This window comes from Carcharhinus amblyrhynchos, chromosome 7 (genome assembly GCF_965287045.1).
Source record: "Carcharhinus amblyrhynchos chromosome 7, sCarAmb.v2.hapA, whole genome shotgun sequence".
Taxonomy (NCBI): domain Eukaryota; kingdom Metazoa; phylum Chordata; class Chondrichthyes; order Carcharhiniformes; family Carcharhinidae; genus Carcharhinus; species Carcharhinus amblyrhynchos.
This window is the reverse complement of record NC_137330.1, coordinates 124,869,398-124,887,779: the sequence shown is the minus strand read 5'-3', so window position 1 is coordinate 124,887,779 and position 18,382 is coordinate 124,869,398. Positions and strand designations below refer to the sequence as shown.

Below are 18,382 nucleotides of genomic sequence, written 5' to 3'. Positions count from 1 at the left end.
CAGAACAGTGGGACAGGGACTGAGAGAGAATATTAAACTGTACAGAACAGTGGGACAGGGACTGGGAGAGAATATTAAACTGTACAGAACAGTGGGAATGGGACTGAGAGAGAATATTAAACTGTACGGAACAGTGGGACAGGGACTGAGAGAGAATATTAAACTGTACAGAACAGTGGGAATGGGACTGAGAGAGAATATTAAACTGTACAGAACAGTGGGACAGGGACTGAGAGAGAATATTAAACTGTACAGAACAGTGGGACAGGGACTGAGAGAGAATATTAAACTGTACAGAACAGTGGGACAGGGACTGAGAGAGAATATTAAACTGTACAGAACAGTGGGACAGGGACTGAGAGAGAATATTAAACTGTACAGAACAGTGGGATAGGGACATGTACAATAAAGATCTAACTTAACTAAGCATCAAACAAACGATCTTCCCTGTCTTCAATTTGGGAACTGTGACATTTTGTGTTCCTTGTGCTGTTTGAAGATGGAGTGCACTTTCTCATGTCCCACACCAGGTAAAGTGCTGTACGGATCATATCACCAGAGCTTCCGTCCACTTGGGACATTCCAGATTGAGTCCGTAGATCTTTACAGATTACTTTGTGTCGTGTATGATACCATAGAAGAAGGAATCCTGTTTGTTAGAGAGAACAGCTGGGGAATCAAACTCCTTCACCCTGCCAGCATCCAGCACTAGAACTCGGTGTGAATCCATTATAGTGTTTAATCTGTGGAGAATAGAATTGAAGGATGCGTTATCCAGTAATGCCAGCACAAGAGAAACCACAGCACTTATACCTCAATAATCATGCACCTTGTAATGACTTCAATGAGACCCAATGAGAGTATGAACTCGCTGACTGAGGTTTTAATTGCCTGGAGCAATCAGGAGCCTGACTGTGTTTAAAAATGGGGGTGTTGGGTCTTCTGGCATCCTGGATTCTGACTGTGTATCTGAAATACTCTGGCAGAGGAACAGAGTTTGTAAATAAAGGGAATCTGGTGAAGGGACACCAGCCTCTGAGGAGTTATTTCACATCTAGCTGGCACTTGTAGTGAGCAGCATTGGATGCCAGAGTCTCCATATCAACACTTAAAAAGTCACCAATGGGTGGTCCAAGTTTTCTTTTGTGAACAAGAGTGAGCTGCGAACACCAGTGGGAGAGAGACTGCAGCCAGGGTGAGTTTCAGCCTGAGTGAGGACATTGGGAATTTGGAGCTGAGTGAGAATTCAGTGTCGAGTGGGAAAAGGTACTGCTCTTCAGGAGAGGTGAACCTGCAAGGAGGGCCCCAGGGCAAGAGAGTGCTGGAAGGAAACTGAACTGTGCCATCACAGGCAGCAGGTAAGTGATTGGCTGGTAACTGGTCAGCACCTTTTTTCTTTCGGCATAGTTGTTGTTGTTGCACATTACAATGGTGTTTCTGTCTAATTTCTGTGGTTTCTAGTTTGTAAAGGTTAGATTCGGTAGTAACGAGGAGCAGGAAAGAAGAACCCCAGAGAATTGGATATAATCTGAAACAAGACATCTTTCAAAAGTTTAATTTAAAGGGATAAGACATGACAAGAGAACTCCAAGCTGTGATTTGCTCCTCTTGCTCCATGTGGCAGGCTGGAGACAGTTCTAGTTCCCTGGGTCAGCATTTGTGCAGGTAGTGTCTCCAACTACAGCTACTGGAAGCTCGAGTTTCAGAGCTGGAGTGGTGGCTGGAGACACTGTGGAGCATTCACGAGTCAGAGAGTATTGTGGATAGCACATGTACTGAGGTGGTCATGTACATGGCCTGCAGGCAGGAAGGGAATGGGTGACCACCAGGCAGAGCAAGAGGGATAGGCAGGTCGTACAGGAACTTCAAGTGGCCATTCCCCTGCAAAACACTTATATGGCTTTGGATACTGTTGAGGGAACGACTTCTCTAGGGAAAATATCAGCAGCCAAACTCATTGCACCACGGTTGGTTCTGCTGCAGAGCAGAGGGGTAAAAAGTGTGCCAATGCAATCGTTATTGGGGATTCAATTGTAAGGGGAATAGACAGGCATTTCTGTGGCCGCAAATGAGATTCCAGGATGGTATGTTGCCTCCCTGGTGCTAAGATCATGGATGTCTCGGAGCAGCTGCAGTACATTGTGAAAGGGAAGGGCGAACAGCCAATGGTCGTAGTACATGTTCGTACAAATGACATAGCTAAAAAAAAGGATGAAGTCCTAAAAGCAGAAGACAGGGAGCTAGGAAGAAAGTTAAGAAACTGGACCTCAGAGGTAGTGATCTCATGCCAGTCAGAATAGAAATGACAGGATGTATCTGATAGATACATGGCTGAAGAGATGGTGTTGGGGGAGGATTTCAGATTCCAGGGACATTGGGAGGTGGAACCTGTACGAATTGGACAGGTTACCCCCAGGCAAGACTGGGACTGATGTCCTAAGGGAAGTGTTTATGAGAGCGGTTGGGGAAGGTTTAAACTAATATGCCGGGGTGGGGAGAATGGAAGCCTTTGTAAATAGTCCAAGAAGGAGAGAGCAAGGGCAAAATGTGGGGAGAAGGTTCCAACTACATCAAAAATCAGGGAGAAAGTTAAAAGGAAGGAGAACTCAGGAGATGTTATTAATATAAATGTTAGACTTCAAAAAGGTACAAAAACTGGCATAAGGACACTTTATCTGAATGCCTGTAGCATTTGAAACAAGGTAATGAGTTGATGGCACAAATCATTGCAAATGAGTATGATTTGGTGGCCATTACAGAGACATAGTTGCATGGTAATGACTGAGAGTTACATATCCAAGGGTATCAGACTGTTTGGAGGGACTGACTGGAAGGTAAGGAAGTTGATATAGCTCTGATATTTAAGGATGACATCAGGGCAGTAGTGAGAAACGATATAGGTTCTATGGAAAAAAAGATTGAATCCATTTGGGTGGAAATTAGAAGAAGTAAGGAGAAAAAGTCACTGATAGGCAAAGTCTACATTCCACCAAATAATAACATCACAGTGCAGCAAGAAATAAACAAAGAAATAACTGATGCATGTAAAAATGGTAGAGCAATTATCATGGGGGATTTTAATCTATATATTAATTGGTCAAACCAGGTCAGTCAAGGAGGAGTTACATAGAACATAGAACACTACAGCACAAACAGGCCCTTCGGCCCACAAGTTGCGCCGATCACATCAACACCTACCAATCCATAGACCTATCTATAACCCCCAATCCTATTAAACCCCATATACTCATCCAGAAGTCTTTTAAAAGACCCCAGCGAGTTCGCCTCCACCACCACTGACGGCAGCCGATTCCATTCACTCACCACCCTCTGAGTGAAAAACTTACCCCTAACATCACTTCTGTACTTTCCTCCCCGCACCTTCAATCTGTGTCCTCTCGTAGCGACCATTTCAACCCGGGGAAATAGCCTCTGAGAATCCACCCTATCTATTCCTCTCAACATTTTATAAACTTCTATCAGGTCGCCTCTCAACCTTCGTCTCTCCAGGGAGAAGAGTCCCAGCTCCCTCAACCTAACTTCATAAGGCATGCCTCCCAGTCCGGGCAACATCCTTGTAAATCTCTTCTGTACCCTTTCAATAGCTTCTACGTCCTTCCTGTAGTGAGGCGACCAGAACGGCGCACAGTACTCCAAATGAGGCCTGACAAGAGTTCATAGAATGTATCCACGGTAGCTTCCTTGAACCGTATGTAATGGAATCTACAAGGGAGCAAACTATCCTAGATCTGGTCCTGTGTAATGAGACAGGAAAAATTAATGATCTTACAGTTAGGGATTCTCTCAGAAGAAGTGATCACAGTATGATTGAATTTAAAATCCTGATGCAGCGTGAGAAGGTAAAATCCAATACCAGCGTTTTGTGCTTAAACAAACAGACTACAATGGAAATGAGGCAGGCGTTGGCCATGGGATACTGGGAGCAGAAACTTCATGGTGGGACAATTGAGGAACAGTGGAGGACTTTCAAAGTGGTTTGTCACAGTGCTCAGCAAAAGTATATACCAGTGATAAGGAAGGACTGTATCAGCCAAGAATATGTGAAGGAGTTAATAGGTAGTTGTCAGCAAGAACTTTTCATGGCCTTGACTGATGTCCTGACTGAGGGATGAATCTGATCTATTTTCATGAGTACTACAGGATATCTAAGGAAATAAAGGAGGGTATCAAATTGAAAGAAAATGCATACAAAGTGGCAAAGATTAGTGGGAAACTGGAGAATTGAGAAATCTTTAAAGGTTAACAGAAACCTACAAAAATAGCTAAAAGAAAAGTAAGATGGATTGTGAGGGTAAGCTAGTTCAGAATATAAAAACAGATAACAAATGTTTGTACAAATATATAAAACGAAAAAGAGTGGCTAAAGTAAGCATTGGTCCTTTAGAGGATGAGAAGGGGGATGTAATAATTGGAAATGAGAAAATGGCTGCGGCATTGAACAGGTATTTTGTGTTGGTCTTCACAGTGGAAGACACAAATAACGTCAAAAATTGTTAACAGAAAGGCTATGGCAGGTGAGGACCTAGAAACTATGATCACGAAATAGGTAATGTTGGGCAAGCTAATGGGCTGAAGGTAGACAAGTCTCCTGGTCCTGATGGAATGCATCCTAGGGTACTAAAAGAGACGGCAGGGGAAACAGCAAATGCACTAGTGGTAATTTACCAAAATTTGCTGGACTCTGGGGTGGTTCCCATAGATCGGAAAACAGCGAATGTGACATCACTATTTAAAAAAAGGAGGTAGATAAAAGGCGGGTAACTGTAGGCCGGTTAGCTTAACTTCTGTGGTAGGGAAAATGCGTGAAACTCCCATCAAGGAAGAAAAACAAGACAAAAACGAGACATCTGGATATAAATTGTCCCATTGGTAAGACGCAGCATGGGTTCATGAAGGACCGGTCATGTTTGTGGAATTCTTTGAGAACATTACATGTGCAGTGGACAATGGGGAACCTGTGGATGTGGTGTATCTGGATTTCCAGAAGGCATTTGACAAGATGCCACACCAAAGGCTGCTGCTAAGATAAAGGTGCACAGTGTTACAGGTAATGTATTAGCATGGAAAAAGGATTGGTTAACTAACAGAAAGCAAAGAGTGGGGGTAAATGAGTGTTTTTCTAGTTGGCAATCAGTGACTAGCGATGTGCCCTAAGGATCAGTGTTGGGACTGCAATTGTTTACAATTCACATAAATGATCTACAGTTGGCGACCAAGTGTAGTTAGTGTGTCAAAATTTGCAGAAGACACTGAGATGGGTGGCAGAGCAAAGTGTGCAGAGGATGCTGAAAGTCTGCAAAGGGATACAGATAGTCCAAGTGAGTGGGCAAAGGTCTAGCAGATGGAGTACAATGTTGGTAAATGTGAGGTCATCCATTTTGATAAGAATAACAGCAAAATGTAGCAAATTTTCAGGGAATATTTGTCTGGAGTTCTGCATAGCAACATTCCAATGAGACAGGGAAGTTATGGTAGGTTACAGGAACCGTGGTGTACAAAGGCTATATTAATCTAGTCAAGAAGAAAAGAAAAGCTAACAAAAGGTTCAGAGAGCTAGGTAATGTTAGAAATCTAGAAGAGTATACAGCTAATAGGAAGGATCTTAAGAAGGAAATTAGGAGAGCCAGAAGTGGTCATGAGAAGGCTTTCGCAGGCAGGCGACGGTGCAGAGGGACCTCGGGGTCCTTGTGCATGAGTCGCAAAAACCCAGCTTGCAGGTGCAGCAGGTGGTCAGGAAGGCAAATGGGATGCTGACCTTCATAGCGAGGGGGATTGAATATAAAAGTAGGGAGGTCTTGCTGCAGCTGTATAGGGCATTGGTGAGGCCGCAGCTGGAGTACTGTGTGCAGTTTTGGGCGCCATACTTACGCAAGGATATTTTGGCCTTAGAGGGAGTGTAGAGGAGGTTTACTAGGCTGATACCGGAGTTGAGGGGGTTGAGCTATGAGGAGAGGCTGAATAAACCAGGCTTGTACTCGTTAGAGTTTAGAAGAATGAGGGGAGATCTCATTGAGACGTATAAGATGATGAATGGGATGGATAGGATAGAGGTGGAGAGACTCTTCCCGCTCAGAAAGGATAGTAGGACTAGGGGGCACAGCCTCAAGATAAAGGGGGGGCGGTTTAGAACGGAATTGAGGAGGAACTTCTTCACTCAAAGGGTGGTGAATCTCTGGAATTCTCTGCCCGTTGAAGTGGTGGAGGCTACCTCACTAAATATTTTTAAGACGCGGGTCGATGGGTTTTTGATAAGAGAGGGGATTAAGGGTTATGGGGAGAGGGCGGGAATGTGGAACTGAGCCACGACAGATCAGCCATGATCTTATTGAATGGCGGGGCAGGCTCGAAGGGCTAGATGGCCTACTCCTGCTCCTATTTCTTATGTTCTTATGTTCTTATTAAGGAAAACCCCAAGGTATTCTACAAGTATGTGAAGAGCAAGAGGATAAGACGTGAAAGAATAGGATCTGTCAAGTGTGACGGTGGGAAAGTTTGTCTGGAACTGGAAGAAATAGCAGAGGTATTTAATGAATACTTTACTTCAGTATTCACTATGGAAAAGGATCTTGATGGTTGTAATGCAGACTTGCAGTGGACTGAAAAGCTTGAGCACGTAGATATTAAGAAAGAGGATGCGTTGGAGCTTTTGAAAAGCATCAAGTTAGATAAGTCACTGGGACTGGATGGAATGTACCCCAGGCTACTGTGGGAGGCGAGGGAAGAGATTGCTGAGCCTCTGGTGATGATCTTTGCATCATCAATGGGGATGGGAGAGGTAAAGGAGAAAGAACAATTACAGCACAGGAAACAGGCCCTTCAGCCCTCCAAGCCTGTGCCGCTCATTGTTCCAACTAGACCATTTGTTTGTATCCCTCCATTCCCAGTCTGTTCATGTGGCTGTCCAGATAAGTCTTAAATGATCCCAGCATGTCCGCCTCAACCACCTTACTTGGCAGTGCATTCCAGACCCCCACCACCCTATGTGTAAAATACATCCCCCTGACATCAGTACTGAACCTTTCCTCCCCTCACCTTGAACCTGTGACCCCTCGTGTTCGTCACCTCCGACCTGGGAAAAAGTTTCCCACTGTTCACTCTATCTATGCCCTTCATAATTTTATACACCTCTATCAGGTCTCCCCTCATTCTCCGTCTTTCCAGGGAGAACAACCCCAGTTTACCCAATCTCTCCTCATAGCTAAGACCCACCATACCAGGCAACATCCTGGTAAACCTTCTCTGCACTCTCTCTAAAGCCTCCACGTCCTTCTGATAGTGCGGCAACCAGAACTGGACGCAGTACTCCAAATGTGGCCTAACCAACGTTCTATACAACTGTAACATCAGACTCCAGTTTCCGGAGGATTGGAGGATTGCGGATGTTGTTCCTTTATTCAAGAAAGAGAGTAGAGATAGCCCTGGGAATTATAGACCAGTGAGTCTAACCTCAGTGGTTGGTAAGTTGATGGAGAAAATCCTGAGAGGCAGGATATATGAACATTTGGAGAGGTATAATATGATTAAGAATAATCAGCATGGCTTTGTCAAAGTCAGATCATGCCTTATGAGCCTGATTGGCTTTCCCCACGGCTGAAATGGCTGCCACGAGAGGACACAGGTTTAAGGTGCTGGGGAGAAGGTACAGAGGAGATGACAGGGCTAAGTTTTTCACTCAGTGGTGGGTGAGTGGAATGAGCTGGTGGCAACAGTGGTGGAGGCGGATTCAATAGGGTCTTTTAAAAGACTTTTAGATAAGTAATGGAACTTAGTGAGATAGAGGGTTATAGGTAAGTCTAGTAATCTCCAAGGTACAGACATATTCGGCACAACTTTGTGGGCCGAAGGGCCTGTATTGTGCTGTAGTTTTTCTGTGTATCTTCTAAAATGGACTTTTATTTAAAAAGTAAAAAAATTGCAGCATGTTGCTGTGCAGAGAGGTCCGGGTGTCCTTGTGTAGGAAACTCAAGGAGTTGGTTTGCAGGTAATTAAGAAGGCAAATGGAATTTTGTCCTTCATTGCTAGCAGGATGGAGTTTAAAAACATCGATATTAGGTTGCAGCTGTACAAGGTGCTGGTGAGGCCACACCTGAAGTACTGTACACAGTTTTGGTCTCCTTGAGAAAGGATATACTGGCACAGGAGGGGGTGCAGAGGAGATTCACTAGGTTGATGCTGGAGTTGAGAGTTGGCTTATGAGGAGAGACTGAGTAGACTGGAGCTATACTCAGTGGAATTCAGAAGAATGAGGGGAGATCTTATAGAAACATATAGATTATGAAGGGAATAGACAAGATAGAAGCAAGGAAGTTGTTTCCACTGGCAGGTGAAACTAGAACTAGGGGGCATAGCCTCAAAGTAAGGGGAAGCAGATTTAAGATTGAGTTGAAGAGGAACTTCTTCACGCAGAGTTGTGAATTTATGGAATTCCCTGCCCAGTGAAGCAGTTGATGCTACCTCATTGAATGCTTTTAAGGCAAGGATAGATAAATTTTTGAACAGTAAAGGAATTAAGGGTTATGGTGAGTGGATGAGTAAGTGGAGCTGGGTCCATGAAAAGATCAGCCATGATCTTATTGAATGGCAGAGCAGGCTCAAGGGGCCAGATGGCCTACTCCTGCTCTTAGTTCTTATGTTTTGTCTTGGATAAAGGAGAACAACCATGGGCAGGCATGTTAACTTAAAAACTGGTTCTGCCACAAACCTGAGTCAACCCTGGATATCATCTGCTTCAAAAGCAGCAGGAGCACAAGGCTAGGCACGCTCCCCAATTTCACCCAGTTAACTATTTGCTTTTTTCTTTTCCTTATTCCTCTCACTGTTTTCCCAGCTCCCATAACCTCAAACACATTTTTACCCACTTGCTCTGTCACTGTCTCCCCCTTCAGGAATTTCTTCATGTCAATGAGATGAATTTACCTATGGGCGATTGTCAATACAGTTTTGTCTGCAAATTGTTCTCGTATTGTCTCCTGCAGTAACTGGTCTGTTTTATGGTCCACACTGGCAGTTGCTTCATCAATACATAGAATCTGTGCAACATAAAGAAAAGGCATCAAGAGTTGGGCAAACATTCACCAGAATTACATGATCGTCAGTCCTGGGACATGGGTGTCACTGGCTGGCCAACATTTCTTGCCCATCCCTGGTTGCCCTTGGAGGGCAGTTGAGAGTCAACCACATTGCTGTGGCTCTGGAGTTACATCAAGGCCAGCCTGCGTAGCTGGGTAGAAGTGGCAGATTTCCTTCCCTAAAGAACATTAATGAACCATTTGTGTTTTTTGACAATTGTTTTATGGTCATCCGTAGATTCTTAATTCCAGCTATTTTTTATTGAATTCAAATTCCACCCTCTTCTGTGGTGGGATTCGAACCTGGGTTCCTGGAACATTAGCTGAGTTTCTAGATTAAGCAATAATACCACTAGGCCATCAGCTTCCACATTATCAGGAGCTAGACTGGGTGAAGAGATGATCTAAAAAGCTGGTGAAGATAATGAAAGGAATTGTTAGGGTAGATAAAGGGAAATTATTTCCTCTGATGAGGAAGAATAAGGGAACATATGGTTAAAATTAATCCTGTTGAGGGGTTTGCTCAAGAAGTACTTGAAGAAAGAGACAAAATACTTGGGGAGAGGTGATGGCCTGGTGATATTTTCACTAGACTATGAATCTAGAAACTCAGGGGATCCGGGTTCAAATCTCCCCCTTAGCCAGTCTGGTCTACATGTGACTCCAAAGCCACAGCAATGTGGCTGTGGATGGGCAATAAATACTGGCCATGTCCCAGCAAGGAAAAAGAATTTTCTGGATTGGGTTTGATTTTGACAGTGCGATGCAGTTTAATTGTCCTGTGTCAATGGGGTCCACCCTGACATTGTACTGGATGAAGTTTGGGAGAAGGCACCACCCTAAGGTGAAAGCGGAACAGCCTAGGGCAGGAATGGGGTTGGAGAAGGTGGTTGATGAAGATGCTGAGGGTCAAAGAGAAAGAAGGCTTTGGAAATGAACCATAATTGTTGCTGATCAGTACCTTGGCCTGAGTGAGAAGGGCCCTCGCCAGGCAGACTAGCTGTCTCTGTCCAATGGATAGATTCCTGCCCCGATCACTGAGCTCAGCATCCAATCCACCTAACGTAGAAAGAAAAATCACACAGGCACTGAGAGACATATACACTCACTCACACCCACACACAGTCTCACACCCGTACAATGATTCTGGTGCTTTCTCTGGCCTTTACTCACCCATTCGCTGAGTGACTTCCAGCAGATGACATTGCCTCAACACAGTTAGGAGCTGGAAGTCTGTGTGCTGGCCCAGTGGATCGAGATTTTCCCGGATTGTGCCACTGAACAGGAATGGGTCCTGTGGAATAACAGCCAGCTTTGAACTGGATAAAGAGACAAAGTACCAAGAGTCACAGCATGCACTGCCAACTTTCCCTCTGCTGAGAAAGACAGTAAAAATACCACAAGGGTGGCGGGGCCATGAGGATGACAGGGTGGCGAGGCCTAGGATGTGATTGGGTTTGAACAAAGAGCAAAGAACAACCCAGCACGGGAAACAGGCCCTTCGGCCCAACGAGCCCGTGCCGCCGCATCACCCTACACCTATTCTACCCTGCGTGTCTACGAGTGGAACCCCTAACTTAGCCAGATTCAGGGGAGAATAGTGTCAATTTGGTAAACCAATCAGCCTAAGAGCACATCTTTGGGGTGTGGGAGGAAACCGGAGCGCCCGGAGGAAACCCACGCAACCACAGGGAGAATGCACAAACTCCCACAGACACAGGCCCAAATCCATGTATCTGCACAGCTAGCAGTGCTAGTCACCGAGCTGTTGCGGCGCCCGTCTACCGGTCTAGGATCAAGCACACACACCGACACGAAGTACTAGGCCACTCCCGGAACCTCCAAGAGCAGCCCACGCACGACCCGCCGTGTGCATGCCCCTCCTTTGACACGAGGTGGACCTCCACCTGCAGAATAAAAAGACAAAAACGTTAACATATAAGTCTGCATTTCCGGTGTCTCCCAAGGATCTGACCCTATTTAATACCCCCTACTATAACCCTCCATCCCCGTTTCGCTCATGTGTCTATCTAAGTAAACCTTAAACGAGTCCAACGTTCCTGCCTCCACCACCCTACTCGGTAGCGCGTTCCATACCCCTACGACCCTCTGCGTGAAGAACCTTCCTCTCACATCCAAATTATACTTCTCCCCCCTCACCCTTAGATCATGACTTCTCGTAATTGTACCCAGTCTAGCGAGCTATCTCTCACGATTGACTCTATCTATTCCCTTCAGTATCTTATATACCTCTATCATATCCCCCCTTAATCTCCGTCTTTCCAAGGAGAAAAACCCCAGTTTCTCCAACCTTTCCTCCTAACTCAGTCCCTCCGTGCCAGGCAACATCCTGGTAAACCTCCTCTGCACCCTCTCCAGAGCCTCCACGTCCTTCCGGTAGTAAGGTGACCAGAACTGGACGCAGTACTCCAAATGCGGTCTAACCAACGTTCTGTACAACAGAAGCATTAGACGGCAGCTCTTATACTCTATACCCCTACCTATAAAGGCTAGCATTCCATAAGCTTTCTTCACAACCTTCTCTACCTGTGTCGACACCTTCAGGGAGTCGTGCACCTGCACTCCCAGGTCCCTCTGTATCTCTATACTCTTAATAGGTCTACCTTTTATCACGTAACTCCTCCCTGTATTATTCCTTCCAAAATGCATCACCTTGCATTTGTCAGGATTAAATTCCATCTGCCATCTATCTGCCCAATATACCAACCTATCTATAGCCTGCTGTGTCACCTGACAGTCCTCCTCAGTATCCGCCAATCCTGCCATCTTGGTGTCATCCGCAAATTTGCTGAACACACCATGTACGCCTTCTTCCAAGTCGTTTATATATACTACAAAGAGGAGAGGTCCCAGTACTGAGCCCTGCGGCACACCACTGGTGACTGGCCTCCAGCCAGAAAAGGTCCCCTCGACAACTACTCTCTGTCTCCTATTGCCCAGCCAGTTTTTGACCCATCTAGCTACCTGTCCTTGTATCCCATGTGCCTTAACCTTTTCTACCAGCCTACCGTGAGGGACTTTGTCAAACGCCTTACTGAAATCCATATAGATGACATCAACGGCTCGCCCGTCGTCAACCGTTTTTGTCACCTCCTCAAAGAGTTCCACCAGATTCGTAAGGCAAGACCTCCCCCGAACAAAGCCATGTTGCGTATCCCTAATCAGATCACAACGCTCCAAATGCTCATACATCCTATCCCTAAGAATTTTTTCCAATAATTTTCCTACCACCGATGTCAAACTCACTGGTCTATAATTACCAGGGTTATCCCTACTACCCTATTTAAACAGCGGTACCACATTAGCTACCCTCCAGTCTCCTGGGACCTCACCTGTGTCCAAAGAAGAGACAAAGATTTGCGTCAGGGGCCCAGCAATTTCATCTTTCACCTCCCTAAGCAGCCTGGGATAAATACCATCAGGCCCCGGAGCTTTATCCGTTTTTATGCTACCTAAAAACCTTAGCACTTCCTCCCTCATAATGGATATTTCCTTCCACTGATCTGCAGCTCCCTCCAAGACACTACACGACACCGATCCCCTCTCCTTCGTGAATACCGACACAAAGTATTCATTCAGGATCTCCCCCATTCCCTCAGACTCGATACATAGCACCCCTCCCTTGTCCCTAAGAGGACGCATTTTCCCTCTAACCACTCTCTTGCTCCTAATATAAGAGTAAAATGCTTTTGGATTTTCCTTAATCCTATCAGCCAAGGCCATTTCATGCCCTCTTTTCGCCCTTCTAACTCCCCTTTTTAGCTCCCTCCTACTCTCTCTATATTCCTCCAGCGCACTCTCCGTTCCCAGTCGTTTCGACCTAACATATGCCTCCCTCTTCTTCCTGACCAAGTCTTCGACACCCCCTGTAATCCACGGCTCCCTAATCCTGCCTTTCCCATCCCAGTTCTGGTCACCTTACTACCGGAAGGACGTGGAGGCTCTGGAGAGGGTGCAGAGGAGGTTTACCAGGATGTTGCCTGGCACGGAGGGACTGAGTTAGGAGGAAAGGTTGGAGAAACTGGGACTTTTCTCCTTGGAAAGACGGAGATTGAGGGGAGACATGATAGAGGTATATAAGATACTGAAGGGAATAGATAGAGTCAATCGTGAGAGATAGCTCGCTAGACTGGGTACAATTACGAGAAGTCATGATCTAAGGGTGAGGGGGGAGAAGTATAATTTGGATGTGAGAGGAAGGTTCTTCACGCAGAGGGTCGTAGGGGTATGGAACGCGCTACCGAGTAGGGTGGTGGAGGCAGGAACGTTGGACTCGTTTAAGGTTTACTTAGATAGACACATGAGCGAAACGGGGATGGAGGGTTATAGTAGGGGGTATTAAATAGGGTCAGATCCTTGGGAGACACCGGAAATGCAGACTTGTATGTTAACGTTTTTGTCTTTTTATTCTGCAGGTGGAGGTCCACCTCGTGTCAAAGGAGGGGCATGCACACGGTGGGTCGTGCGTGGGCTGCTCTTGGAGGTTCCGGGAGTGGCCTAGTACTTCGTGTCGGTGTGTGTGCTTGATCCTAGACCGGTAGACGGGTGCCGCAACAGCTCGGTGACTAGCACTGCTAGCTGTGCAGATACATGGATTTGGGCCTGTGTCTGTGGGAGTTTGTGCATTCTCCCTGTGGTTGCGTGGGTTTCCTCCGGGCGCTCCGGTTTCCTCCCACACCCCAAAGATGTGCTCTTAGGCTGATTGGTTTACCAAATTGACACTATTCTCCCCTGAATCTGGCTAAGTTAGGGGTTCCACTCGTAGACACGCAGGGTAGAATAGGTGTAGGGTGATGCGGCGGCGTGGGCTCGTTGGGCCGAAGGGCCTGTTTCCCGTGCTGGGTTGTTCTTTGTTCTTTGCACCAATCCCTCAGCCATGCATTCAGCTGCATGATCTCGTTATTCCTAGCCCTGCCGGTACTAGGCAGCAGCCCAGAGAATGCCACCCTGGAGGTCCTGCTCTTCAGTTTGGACCCCAACTCCCTAAATTGCCTACGTACATCTGCCCTATTCCGCCTTCCTACGTCCCTCTCCCCTGCGTGTATTATTACCTCTGCCTGGGTCCCCTCCCCTTTCAAAATTCCCTCTATCCTTTCCGTTATGTCCTGTACCCCTGCTCCACCATCCTGGAGTCACGCCTCTGCCCACAGAACCTCCTGTCAATTCCTCTGACCTTCCCATCCCCTACCACTATCACATTGTCAGCCCCCTCCTGTCCCTCTAAGTCATTCTGGCCCACCTGTCTATCCTTTTGTGCCCGTCGATGAACCTTGGGGGGCCACTGGGGAGGTCTGAGGACCAGGACTATTCTTCTTCTTCCTCTTAACAGTTGTCCACCCATCCTGTTCCTCAGCCCCTGGGACCTCCTCTTGCTCATGGTTCCTAGCCATTAACTCCTCATTTTCCCTGACCAGAAACGCATCCTCTAAACGCACCTCTAGTTGCCTGACCCGGGCCCTCAAGCGCTGCAACTCTAAACACTTAACACAGATGTGGGCCTTCGGGAGACGTGATGCCTCCAAGAACTCCCACATGTGGCACCTAACACAGCTTATGTTCCTCCCCATAGCCCCTGCCGTGTCCCAACCTTCCTTGGGTTTGTATGTGCCGAAAACGCAACCCAGGAAAGACAGAAACTGCAACTCACCTTCTCTAAGCCTGCTCTCGCCTAAGCCCAGCGAGCCAAAGCCCTTCTAACTCTCACTCAGCTCCCCACTCACTCCGCTGCCCGCTGTCTATCACTACCTTCTTTTTATACCCCCCGCTCCTCCTTCCCAACAATCCCCTCGCCTAACTTCCGGTACGGAAGTAAAATACACACACAGAAACCCCGCGAACCAGAAGTGCAGTCAGAAAGTGATTCCAAGTAAATCCAACACTCACCAAAGCCACCAGGTACACTACTCCGGAGAACAATGAGGCAGTGATGGGCGTACGAGGCCTGGGATGTGATTGGATTTGTGAGGCAGTGATGGGCATACGAGGCCTGGGATGTGATTGGATTTGTGAGGCAGTGATGGGTGTACGAGGCCTGGGATGTGATTGGATTTGTGAGGCAGTGATGGGTGTACGAGGCCTGGGATGTGATTGGATTTGTGAGGCAGTGATGGGCGTACGAGGCCTGGGATGTGATTGGATTTGTGAGGCAGTGATGGGCGTACGAGGCCTGGGATGTGATTGGATTTGTGAGGCAGTGATGGGCATACGAGGCCTGGGATGTGATTGGATTTGTGAGGCAGTGATGGGCGTACGAGGCCTGGGATGTGATTGGATTTGTGAGGCAGTGATGGGCGTACGAGGCCTGGGATGTGAATGGATTTGTGAGGCAGTGATGGGTGTACGAGGCCTGGGATGTGATTGGATTTGTGAGGCAGTGATGGGTGTACGAGGCCTGGGATGTGATTGGATTTGTGAGGCAGTGATGGGCGTACGAGGCCTGGGATGTGATTGGATTTGTGAGGCAGTGATGGGTGTACGAGGCCTGGGATGTGATTGGATTTGTGAGGCAGTGATGGGCGTACGAGGCCTGGGATGTGATTGGATTTGTGAGGCAGTGATGGGTGTACGAGGCCTGGGATGTGATTGGATTTGTGAGGCAGTGATGGGCGTACGAGGCCTGGGATGTGATTGGATTTGTGAGGCAGTGATGGGCGTACGAGGCCTGGGATGTGATTGGATTTGTGAGGCAGTGATGGGCGTACGAGGCCTGGGATGTGATTGGATTTGTGAGGCAGTGATGGGTGTACGAGGCCTGGGATGTGATTGGATTTGTGAGGCAGTGATGGGCGTACGAGGCCTGGGATGTGATTGGATTTGTGAGGCAGTGATGGGTGTACGAGGCCTGGGATGTGATTGGATTTGTGAGGCAGTGATGGGCGTACGAGGCCTGGGATGTGATTGGATTTGTGAGGCAGTGATGGGCGTACGAGGCCTGGGATGTGATTGGATTTGTGAGGCAGTGATGGGCGTACGAGGCCTGGGATGTGATTGGATTTGTGAGGCAGTGATGGGTGTACGAGGCCTGGGATGTGATTGGATTTGTGAGGCAGTGATGGGCGTACGAGGCCTGGGATGTGATTGGATTTGTGAGGCAGTGATGGGCGTACGAGGCCTGGGATGTGATTGGATTTGTGAGGCAGTGATGGGTGTACGAGGCCTGGGATGTGATTGGATTTGTGAGGCAGTGATGGGCGTACGAGGCCTGGGATGTGATTGGATTTGTGAGGCAGTGATGGGTGTACGAGGCCTGGGATGTGATTGGATTTGTGAGGCAGTGATGGGTGTACGAGGCCTGGGATGTGATTGGATTTGTGAGGCAGTGATGGGTGTACGAGGCCTGGGATGTGATTGGATTTGTGAGGCAGTGATGGGTGTACAAGGCCTGGGATGTGATTGGATTTGTGAGGCAGTGATGGGTGTACGAGTTTGGGAAATAATAACATCAAAAGTAGGAGCAGGAATTGGCCATTCTGGTCCTCGTGTCTACTTATAGAGTCATATAGAGTCTGCTATCCCATGTGAGTATGGCTGATCTCAACACCATACTCTGGCACTCTCCCCATATTCCTTAATGCCTCTACTGTCTAGAAATCTCTCTGCTGTTTTTTGCTGTGCAATGATTGCCAGAGGCAGGAAATCTGTTCTTCATTCAAATGGAATATACCAAGTGTGGAATTGCACCTTCTCATGGTGAGATACCAACCAGGTTTGTTGAATTCCTTATCCTTCAGCCTACCTAGATTTAATGGAGGCTCAGGGAGTACACAAACCAGAGGTTTCTAATACTCCCAGAAAGCCAGCCACCAATATTCTATCGCTGTGACCCTTCACTTCTCACTTCCATTTCTCAAGCCATTCGGTGGCAATCACTGCTAAAAGCCACAGTGTGAGAATGGCCATTGCCCTTACTCAGGCTGCTCTTAATGGGTGAACTGGGAGCTTCCGATTAGCAAACAGCTCCAACGGGCAGCCTGACACTGTCTCAGGAGGTGCCTGTTCACCTTGTAACAGTGTGATGATGGTGTGCTATTCATATATTTTATGTTTAAGGGGAATGTTTTAAAATTCTGTTTTTTTTTCACAGGCCGTTGATATGTCATTCCAGATGTTGCCGGAGCATAGCAGTTTGTGAGCTTGCTGCAGCATACCCACTAATTTCATCTTTTACTCTCATTCTGTGCTTTTAAAACTCTACTCTAATTCTTAATAAATTCTCTAACAAGGCTACCTTATATTAAGTCCATCTTTCTCTACACCCTAGCTATGATTGTAACATTAAATTCTGCACCCTCTCCTTTCCTTCTCCCCTATGTATTCTATGAACAGTATGGTTTTCTGTATAACGCAAGAAACAAGACTTTTCCCTGTGTCCCAAAAAATGACAATAATAAATCAAATCAAATGTCCAGAAGGAATATAGCTCAGATGCTGGGAGAGCAAGGTAATTAGCCAGTGTTTACTTAGGAGAGAGCTAATGGAAGTGAAGATTTCCTCTGGGCTATTTGATTAGGTTAATTGACAGGATTATGTTAGAATGTGGTTAAGGGAAGGAGCTTGGTCTGCAGCTTCCAGTTTGGGCTGGGATTTGTTTAAAGATAGAGGTCTGCAAGGTGCTTTGAAAATAAAACCTCTCAGAGGTTTTCATTTTTGACATGTTTTCACCTTTGAATTCCCTCGGAAGCTGCTCTGAGTTAGAATGTTTCCACCACTGCTTATGTCCCAAAAGTTCAATCTCTCCTCCTGAGACAGCATTATACACGATTGATAATTCCTGCCTCTAATTACCAGCACAATGAGAACTCTTTAGCAAATCTGGAGCCTTGCTAAACTGGCACTGCTCCGGGTTTTGCTGAACTCCAATCAGCCGGCTATTCCAGTGTTTCCCTGTACCCAAAGTGACAGCTTGCTCATTACTCCCACGGTTTTTCTGAGCCACACAAAAGCTATGAACTTCACACAACCAACAGCTACAAAAAATGCCAAAATTTGTCTACGTTGTATTCCATTTGCCAGATCTTTGCCCACTCACTTAAATTGTAGCCTCCTTAGGTCCTCTTCACAATTTACTTCCCTACTAATCTTTGTGTCATCAGCAAAATTAACACACATACCTTCAATCCCTTCATCCAAATCATTTATAAAAATTGTAAAAATTTGAGTCCCAGCACTGATCCCTGTGGCACATCACATGTCACATTGTGCTAAACAGGAAAAGATGTTACAGTACATGGGATTGCACGTAATGTCTTGAGATGGATAGGAAGCTGGTTACA

At 46.6% G+C, this 18,382-nt stretch overlaps 1 protein-coding gene across 1 annotated transcript in view; it reads right to left on the bottom strand.

Annotated features, from left to right (window-relative positions):
* Window positions 1-355: 355 nt before the first annotated feature.
* abcc10 (ATP-binding cassette, sub-family C (CFTR/MRP), member 10) overlaps window positions 356-18,382 on the bottom strand; it is a 185,868-nt gene continuing 167,841 nt past the window's right edge. The window contains exons 14-17 of the mRNA XM_080193456.1: window positions 10,263-10,408; window positions 10,051-10,148; window positions 8,938-9,050; window positions 356-743 (exon numbers count right to left, since the gene is read on the bottom strand). Of these exons, the coding sequence (XP_080049582.1) occupies window positions 611-743; window positions 8,938-9,050; window positions 10,051-10,148; window positions 10,263-10,408 (490 nt within the window). The 3' untranslated portion in view covers window positions 356-610. The remainder of the gene's footprint in view (window positions 744-8,937; window positions 9,051-10,050; window positions 10,149-10,262; window positions 10,409-18,382) is intronic.